Here is a 9,151-nt window from a genome sequence, read left to right on the forward strand (position 1 = left end):
CACAGAGCTCTGGCTAGCAACGCTGTCAGCCGTGGGGCAGGGCATGTGCAAGCATGGGTCATTGGGCTGCAAGAGAGCCTCGTGGGATCAGTGTGCTGGATTGTCACTTCCTCCTTTGCTCAGCCAGGTGCTGGGGAAAGTCAGTATAACCGTATTGACTGACTCACTGGTGGGTCTCGGCACCCATTCTCCAGCTGCGAGCTGGCCCGCTTGGCACAGCCCAGCGCACAGCTGAGTCGAACATAAGCTACAGGCTTTCCCTGGACTCTGCCCCAACTAGAGTGCTTCTGCTTCTCTCTGCCTTCTTCCTGGGCATGTGTCTGTCTTGTCCCCTTCTGACCTACAGCCTTGCTGTGTCCCTTTGATTTCTTTCTGCTTGGCCTGTTGTCCCCCGATGAAGCTCCTCTCAACAAAGTTGGCGATAATGTGCTGTGTTTGCTGCCACCATTCACTTGCACGGTTGCTTCCTGCATCCATAGCGGCACCTACTGCAGTCTGTGCTGTGCTGAGCTCAGCTGTGCTCCCGACTCGGCTGCTCTCCACAAGCATAACTGTAGCAGGATGAATAGTAGTGCACAAGTCCTTTGTTGTCCCTTGTTGATGATGCCTCAGTAGAGTTGCACTGCCTATGAATGGGGGCGTTTCTGTGGGGAGAGCATCTCATTTGCCTTGTTTGCTTCACCCCAGTAACAGCTTTAAACTCTGAAGAAGAGAAGGATCCTCCCACCTACGAGGAAGCCTTCCCTGCGCTCCCTGAGAAAGCAGCATGTTTGGAAGCTGCCTGGGAACCTGCTGGGCCCTGGAGCAAAATCCGGCCAATAAAGGCTTCTGTCATCACTCAGGTTGGTGGGAGTGGGTGTCTTATCTCCCTCCTTTTCATCCCTCCAAAAAGTAGGTGAAGTGAAGCTTTCCCTGGAGTATGAAATCCCTTAGTGTGTCAGAGTAACTGCCTCTTTGCTGTCCTTTGCCCTGGGGCACAAGGAAGACTGCAGCTGAATGCTAGGACTGCTCTGGAGGGGGAGGGATGTGTTGAAAAACGGCCCAGACAAAGCTCTGCATCCCTGTTGCACAGAGAGCTGGAACAGGCCTGAAGGGAGGATTGCAGAGGGAGGCACTGACAATCCAAAGCACACTGACACCTTGCTGTGCCCTGCTTGTGTCTGTCCCGTGGCTGAGCAGGTGTTCCATGTGCCACTGGAGGAGAGGAAATACAAGGGCATGAATCAGTTTGGAGAAGGCGAGCAGGCCAAGATCTGCCTTGACATCATGCAGAAGACGGGAGCTCACCTGGAGCTGTCTCTCGCAAAGGACCAGGGCCTTTCGATCGTGGTCTCTGGCAAGCCGGAAGCAGTCACGAAGGCTCGGAAGCAGATTGTCGCTCGACTGCAGACTCAGGTGAGGGCATCTAACTGTTTCTGCCTTCGTCTTTGCTCTTCGCCAAGACTCGCAAATGCTTTGAGACCCTTGGGCCCCTGTGCTTGTAAGCCAAAGAGGTATGACTAATTCAGCTTTGCCGTACGTTTTCAAAGCCCCCAACTGGCAATTTGGAATGGGAATGAGGCTTAAAATAGGGTTCCAAGGTAATTACAGGCCGTGGTGTTGCATGAAGCGTGGAGTCTGCAATCTCCGGAACATTTGAGTTGCAACCAGTGACTTTGTGCTGAGGTGCTGGTGCTGGAGGGGGTGCAGGAGCCTCACACACAAAGCTAGTAGTGTGTGAGAACGGGACTGTGCTTTTCCTGAAGTCCTTCAGAGGAGAACGTGGAAGGCTGGGAGAAAGAAAAGTAGAGAAAAGGAAGTCCTGCCAAAAGCCGAAAGCTTCGGGTCAGGGTTCTGCATTGTGTAACTCAAGGCACACTGGTAAGGAGCCACAACCCTGTTGTTTCGGTTGCTTCAGTCCTCTAGGTTTTGATCTCTTACCTTAAGGTTCTTGAGCTCATAGTCAAGGTGGTAGCTCTTGTTAGGATGTATCGCAGCCAGGTGTTGCAGTGTGTTTTAAAGTATAATGCCAAAGGTAGGTAATGCAATGTTAATACCATGTCTGCTTAGCGCTGTTCAGCCCCTGTGTCATACCCTGCCAGAGGAAAGAGAAAGGAACGAAACCCTACATCCACAATGTGCATCTGAAAAAACAGTTCAGGTCGTGCCGCCACAGATCCGTGAGCCACTGTTCTCAAATATACCTCCTTCTGCCCTGGCCCCAGGTCTGGAAGGTGTGTCTGTATTCCAGCTTCTCTTGGGCTTGGCTGGCTTCAGGACAGGAACACAGAGCTGAAAAGTCACACCGAGTGATCTTTTCTTCATCTTTTATTTTTCCATTATAGCTTGAATGTTCATTGTCTGATTGCTGTTAGTGGTTGCCTAATCACAGGGATCAAGAGCACGATAGCAGTCGTCAGCTACCAGAGCTGTAAAAACTCAGTGAGAAGGGAAGAAGTCAGGAAGCCCTTGTATAGAGCAGCCCTTTAGTGGTAGATTGAGAAGGACCCCTTTTCCGTGTGGGGCCTTCTAGAAGCAGTCCCAGGAGCAGCACGTGCTACACTTGAAGACACCTTAGCACTTAAGTAGCGGTAAGCATCTGCTAGCTGCCTGCCTCCTGCAGTAGGTGTCTGGTGTTGAATTTCTCTTTCCTAGGAGTCATACTGTATGTCTTGTTCTCTGTAGCCTTGGCAGCAGATGCCAGAGTTCAGATAAACTCCAGCTGTGCGCTGCCATCTCAGTTGTTGTCTGGTGTCTTACACTGGAGGAGAGGCACCTCCTCGTCTGTGTCGGAAGGCCTTTGCTAATTCAGAGTACTGCTCCTGTGCAAACAGAAGGGTTTTGAGGGAAAGGTGGGGTTTATACTCCTGGCATGGAGGCACTGTAGATCAACTGGTACAGTGTCAGCCCTCAGACAGAATGTGCTGGGAAGGCGTTGTGTTTGCTCTGAGGAGCAGTACCGCTGAGCAGCGTCTACCTTGCTTTCCCTGGCTCTGTTCCTGTGGATCTGCCAGTGCAGGCAAGGCTTTTCACAGATGCTTGGTTCTTCTGCTGCAGGCTTCAGCGACAGTTGCCATCCCCAAGGAGCACCACCGTTTTGTCATTGGAAAGAAGGGTGAGAAGCTGCAGGACCTGAAGCTCAAAACTGCAACCAAAATGCAGATCCCCCGCCCAGACGACCCCAGCAACCAGATCAAGATCAGCGGCACTAAAGAAGGGATTGAGAAGGCCCGGCACGAGATCCTGCTTATCTCCGCTGAGCAGGTACCTCAGTACTGTGATCTCTCTCATGGCATTACCTGGTCAGCCTTTTTGCTTCCCCACGGTATAGTCGGGGTTTGCAGCCACCATGGCTACAGTCAGTGGCTAACGTTAGCCTGAACGGAGACGTATACTGTGCCACTCGCCGGCTGTATGAGCACCGCTGCCAGGTCCTGAAACTTCTTGTGCTGCGTTTTGTCCGTCTCTGAAGCCAAAACAAGCATTTGATAGTTGAAGTGAAGCGTCTTAGGTGCCAGCTGAGATAAGGCAGGAGATCACAGGGGTGAATATCGTAAACAAGGAGCAGCAGCAGCAACCGTATTTGTAGATGGAAAGAGGTGGAGATCTACAAGCCCGCAAACTGAGAAGGTTGCTTGGGCCAGAGTGTCAGGCAGGACACCCCTGGGAACTTAGCTGTGCCTGGCAGAGACTGTAATACAGAGGGCAGTTCCCACCAAGGTCTGTTACGGGCTCTTCCAGGATAAGCGTGCCGTGGAGCGGCTGGACGTGGAGAAAGTGTACCACCCTTTCATTGCTGGCCCTTACAACAAGCTGGTGAGGGAGCTCATGCGGGACACAGGGACGCGCATCAACATTCCTCCACCCAGTGTCAACAAGACAGAGATAGTCTTCAGCGGAGAAAAGGAGCAACTAGCCCAGGCTGTGGCTCGAGTTAAGAAGATCTATGAGGAGAAGGTACGGATGGTCCATAAAGCTTCCCACCTTCCCCTGGCACCTGCTCCTAGGCACTCTTCCCTTCTTGTTCTACTTTTGTGCATCCCTCTGTTGCACCTGGCTCAGCAGCCCTTGCAGTACATGACCCCGAATCTTACCGTTTCCTCACTCGGCAGAGTGGGAGCTGGGCTGATACTATCCGGGAGGTGACAGATTTCTCGCTTTTCTGTATCGTGGGAATTAGCAGGCCACCAAGAGCTCCCCTGGCTCTTGTTCACACCGGGGCTACTAAGGAAGGAAAGAAGTGTGAAGTCTACAGTGGTGGCCAGCTGACAGTATCAAAGCTGCTACATAAGCAGAAGTTGCTGAAGAGTGAATGTCACTCCAGTTTATTTCCCACAGCCAACGCTGCTGTGAATATCCTTGTTGTGGGTTGCTGGGCTGTTTTTCCTCGTGGTTAGGTCTGTATTTGTACCAGTCTGGATTTCAACAATCGGCTTATAGCCTGCACAGTGTTGCATTACAGCACTGCCTGGGAGACGGCTGGGAGTTGAACCCTGTTGTCCAATGGGGGGACGGGGACGACGACAACGACATGCCTGTGTGTGTGTGTGGTCTCTTCCATGCCGTGTCCCAGGGAGCTTGGCACAGCATGCTAGTTTTGTACTTGCCCTGTGAATTTTTGAGCACAAGGCTTTCTGTAGGCAGGGGTCCAAGGGGTGCTAGGGTACTGCCGAGCCACTGTGCTCAGCTTGGCTTTGCTCTTTGCTGGGTGCAGAGTTTGACTGCATCTTGTGCCTCTTCCTGTCGCTCTTGTCCTTCCCCGCCCCCTTGTGATTGATGCCTCAGTGTCTCTGCCCCTACAGAAAAAGAAGACTACTACTCTTGCAGTGGAGGTGAAGAAGTCCCAGCACAAGTATGTCATCGGCCCCAAGGGGAATTCCCTGCAGGAGATCTTGGAGAAGACTGGAGTCTCTGTCGAGATCCCACCCATTGACAGTAGCTCGGAGACGCTGATACTGCGAGGCGAGCCTGAAAAACTTGGGCAAGCATTGACTGAAGTCTATGCAAAGGTACTGACAAGATGGGCTAGGCCTCCTTTGAAGGTCCCATGAAGATACATTTGTGAGCACTGACAGGTGTAGCGGGGGTGCTCTCTCTTGGGCCATTAGAGGTGCAGCTTAGAAGTCAATACCGGAGGTGCAGCATGGGAATTGGAACTGAATTGTTGTGAAGGCCTCTTCCAGTTTGTCCATCAAACAGCTTCTCTGTTTTTCTGTCTCTCAGGCCAACAGTTTTACCGTCTCTTCGGTCTCTGCCCCCTCTTGGCTTCATCGTTTCCTTATTGGAAAGAAAGGACAGAACCTGGCCAAAATAACTCAGCAGATGCCAAAGGTATGGATGAGCTGGTTAGCTTAGCACCCCCGGCGCAGAAAAAGGTTTAGTCCAGATCACTCGTCACGGAAGAGAGAGGTGTCTTCTAGCGTGGGTAAAACCAGGGGGAAATGACACAGATCTTTGCTGTTCAAGGGAACCCTCTCTTTTACTGCTGCAAACACTGCTCATCCTATGGTATTGTCATGGGTTGATCCCTTCCAAGGAAGCTTTATGTGGTGCTGGTTTGAGAACTGATGTAGTAGGATACCTGGAAATGGCGAGTGCAGCAAGGCTTCTCCCTGGTGAGTTAGATGGTATCTAGATAAAGGCTAGATGAGTAAACTTCTCCAAAGCCCTTGCAGAAACCGGGACAGCACCAGAGCCTTGGGCTCTAGGCACTGCCATATGGCCGACATCGTTAAGTTACTGACTTGTAAAATTGTGGGGATTTTGTTTGGGCTTTTTGGGAAGAGGCGCATCTCTTAGTGGCAGGGATCGATGGTGTAGGCCTGACCAAGAGCATTGGCCTGGCTTGGATCTTGGCAAATTCTTAAGAGATTCATTGTCTTTCACCTCAAGGTTCACATCAAATTCACTGGAGGAGAGGATAACATCACTTTGGAAGGACCTACAGAAGATGTGCATGTGGCTCAGGAACAGATTGAAGCCATGGTCAAGGAACTGATGAGCTGGAGTTACTAGTTCCAGTAAGAAACTGGGGGAACTTCTGGGGCAACAGAGCAGAGGGCCCCTGCTTAGGGCCCTGCTTAGGGCCAGAAAAAAATAGAACTTGGTTTTTGGCAATTGTTCATTGGAACACGTACTTTGTGTGCTAACGCAAACTGCCAGCATTCCTAGAGTTGTATGTAACATGCTGCCTGTGTGGCTGAGGGCAGGGCTGCCCGGCAAGTGTGATGTGTGTGAGAGACACAGTTTAACTGTGAAGTGAGTGGGGAGTCCCGACCTGCGTTTCCGTGTTCCCTGCGAGGGGGGCGGCCAGAGACGGACGAAGCGATTGAAAAGTCAACGTATGAAGTGGTGGAATGCACTATTAGATACTAGAACGGGGAACTGTGGACCAAACACTAGAACGAGTATCATTTGGGAAAAGCACGAACGCGGGGCCCCAGGTCAGTAAAGGAGAGTCAGAGGTCTTGGGAATACAGCCTATTAAACCCTGTTCCACAGGCAGTAACGTAACATTTGAGAACTGAACGGCAAGTCAGGAAGATCCTTTCTTGCTGTGGCAGGCTGCTTGTGTACGGCTCTTACTGTCTGCTGGGGCTGCTGGAGTAAATGAAGAGAACCAGTCCTTTGGGCGGGAGTGCTGAGGCAAGGCCCTTTGTAAAGCGTTCCCCAAAGCAAGGGCAACCAAGTCATGCCTCGTCCTGGCTTTGTGGCTTTAGCAGTGCTTCCTGGCTCTTATTGTTGCAGGTGCTGTTTTCCTGCCCGAAGCCCTGGGGCTCCTGGGTAGCCACCCCGCCCCCAGCCCGCAGCTGATGTCCTCAATAAAATGATCTTTCCTCTCTTCTGACTACGTCTGCCATGTGATAATTGGGGACTGGGCAGATATTGTTTGGTGGTGCATCCTAGGGGAGGACTTTGGGATCATCCCTCGGCCCAGACTCCTTGCCAGTGGGCCTCACGGCTGAGCTTTATGACTCACAGCACAGTCGCACAGGGAGGTGGGGGCCGGATGGCACCTCTGGAGGTGTCACTGTCCCCTCAGCTCCTGCTCGGATTCTGGCTAAGACACAGCCTGTGCTCAGGCTCGATGGATGCTCCACTGGGGAGCAGCGCCATTAGCTCAGAGCCGGGACAACACGCAGGCAGACACGGTGCCGCCGCTGACCATCACCTGCAGCTTGCTGTCCCCTGCAGCCGTCATCCCTGCACACTGACTGCCGGGCAGTTTCTCCACATGCCCACGCTCAGGGCAACGGTATAAAGCAAACTGCCACGCTGGCCACTACAAATACGTCGGCTCGCCCAAAAAGCTTTTCCAGCAGCTCCAACAGCAGCCGGCCTGCTGAGGCTTTTGTGCGTCCCAGTGTGATACGGGAGACGCCCGCACCCTGATGGAGGACGAAGGATGAGCACTCTCACCATCAACCAGCTAACTGTTGCTCGTAGGCTGCTGTGGTTCAAGCGGGGCTGCCAGCTGTGCCACACACAGCTGCTCGCTCCCTCCCTCCCTCCCCAGGGGGATGGCAGGGAGAACTGGGAGGCTCAAAGGGAGACAACTCGTAGGCTGAGACCAAGGCTTTGATGTGTGCAGGGGAACGTGCTGGTGCAGTCTGTGATTGAAAACTGCGGGGACATCTTTGGGGAGGAGGTGGCCGGCCTCTCCCCTCCATCAGCCGAGGAGGTGCCAGCACCTGTGGACAGGTGCACAGGTATGAGGAGGGGCTGAGGGTTTTCAAAATCTGGGGCTTCTGGTCCAATTCCTTATTGTGCTGCTGGTGGATTTTGGTTTAGGTGTTGTCCACTTCCATGAGGTCACTTTGCTGCACGTGCTTTTGTGTTCCACGGGTGCGTTTGGAAGATCAAAGGAGCCGTGCAGGTGAAGCAAACGCAGAGCCCCAGGCAAAAGACTTCGTGCACACAGCACCCTCTCTGTTCATCCTCTACAAAGAAGCAGGGGCAGGTATGGTGGTGAAATCAGAAATAGTAGAGGGATGTCAGGCCAACAAACACTGACACGTTTCTCATGTATGACAGTAGTTTCTGATAGGTCCAAGCAGCTGCTGTGCCTCCTCCTGTCATTAGATCCCTTGTCTGTTTGACTTTTCCCACCCTGTAATGATAGAGAAGAAAAACCAGAAAGGTTGTTTCTCAGATGCATTGGGAATGTGCTTAATCAATCTAAATACTTACAAGAAGTCAAATACAAAATCGCAGATTTAAAAATAAAAGGCTCACGCCCCAGAATGGGATAATGCTGCCCAAGGGATAACGGCAGAACCGTGTCCCAGGAAGGCAGAAGAAAGCCCAGCAGAACGAAGCTGGCAAGGGTCTGTCCTACCCTCCAAGGCCCCTCCAGTTTGTGGTGCCCCAGCCCGCAAGAAGGGGCAGCCCATCATCCTAATTCATCAGAGCTCCTGAAGCCTATCTTACGACCGTGCAAAATGTGGATAATGCAAAGCAACCAAAGGGATCTTATTTGAGGAGCTAAGGTAGCAATTTGGGAGACGGTAGCTTACTACTCCAGGTGTCTTGCCACCTGTCAACTTCAACCTTTCCGGTTCAGGCGCTTGTACCTTTGCCTCCAACCACCCCCGAGAGCACAGCAGACTCCTCGGTAGACCCGGAACAGCTGATGAGCCATTCAGAGGAAAGAAGGTAAAATGAGCTCCCTTTGTTTAAAACGAGAACGGATTCCAGTTGATCGTGGCTTTACCTCTCTAATAACACTGTGGAATATCAAGGTTTGCAGGGTCTTTCGTTTCAGGAAAAGGAAAAGCAAAGAAATGGAAAGGGAAAACAGGTCTCTGGAGAAGAGGCTGAAAGCACACCAGAAGAGAAAAGGAGAGAAGAAAAGCTTTTTGAGATCAACCGCTGAAAAAATTCAGGAAGGTCAAGAAGCCCTTCCTGACCTTCCTGAAGAAGGTGTGTACCAGACACTGCTGTCCATCTCTCAAAACTCTGAACACTGCACTAAGGGCATGAACTATTTTTAGCGTGCACAAAGATGGCCCCAGATAGGAAGCAGACACCTGCCTTTTGGAAAAAAATGCGTGTCAGCAGGAAACTGCCATTCCCAACGTTGCAGGTTTGGTTTTGCACTTACGGAAGTACTGTTTGCTCAAGGGTAAGCAGACACCTCGCCACAAGAGCCTCAATCCTTAGCTATTTACCT

General features: G+C 51.9%; 1 protein-coding gene across 1 annotated transcript; it reads left to right on the top strand.

The window, feature by feature from the left end:
- The first annotated feature begins 550 nt into the window (after nucleotides 1-550).
- On the top strand, nucleotides 551-5,462 carry LOC129734592 (vigilin-like). The gene is made up of 6 exons (XM_055698230.1): nucleotides 551-842; nucleotides 1,180-1,395; nucleotides 3,037-3,243; nucleotides 3,721-3,936; nucleotides 4,782-4,988; nucleotides 5,203-5,462. Exons 1-6 carry the CDS (start codon nucleotides 633-635, stop codon nucleotides 5,332-5,334), a joined length of 1,188 nt encoding a protein of 395 aa, XP_055554205.1. The 5' UTR covers nucleotides 551-632; the 3' UTR covers nucleotides 5,335-5,462.
- The last annotated feature ends 3,689 nt before the right edge of the window (nucleotides 5,463-9,151 follow it).

This window comes from Falco cherrug, chromosome W (assembly GCF_023634085.1).
Source record: "Falco cherrug isolate bFalChe1 chromosome W, bFalChe1.pri, whole genome shotgun sequence".
Lineage (NCBI taxonomy): Eukaryota > Metazoa > Chordata > Aves > Falconiformes > Falconidae > Falco > Falco cherrug.

Excerpts from the sequence above, each read along its gene's own strand:
- LOC129734592 (XM_055698230.1), top strand. The coding sequence starts at position 633 with ATGGGGGCGTTTCTGTGGGGAGAGCATCTCATTTGCCTTGTTTGCTTC. Across the intron at positions 3,244-3,720 it reads TGCTTATCTCCGCTGAGCAG|GATAAGCGTGCCGTGGAGCG; the intron begins GTACCTCAGTAC and ends GGGCTCTTCCAG. Across the intron at positions 4,989-5,202 it reads TGACTGAAGTCTATGCAAAG|GCCAACAGTTTTACCGTCTC; the intron begins GTACTGACAAGA and ends TCTGTCTCTCAG.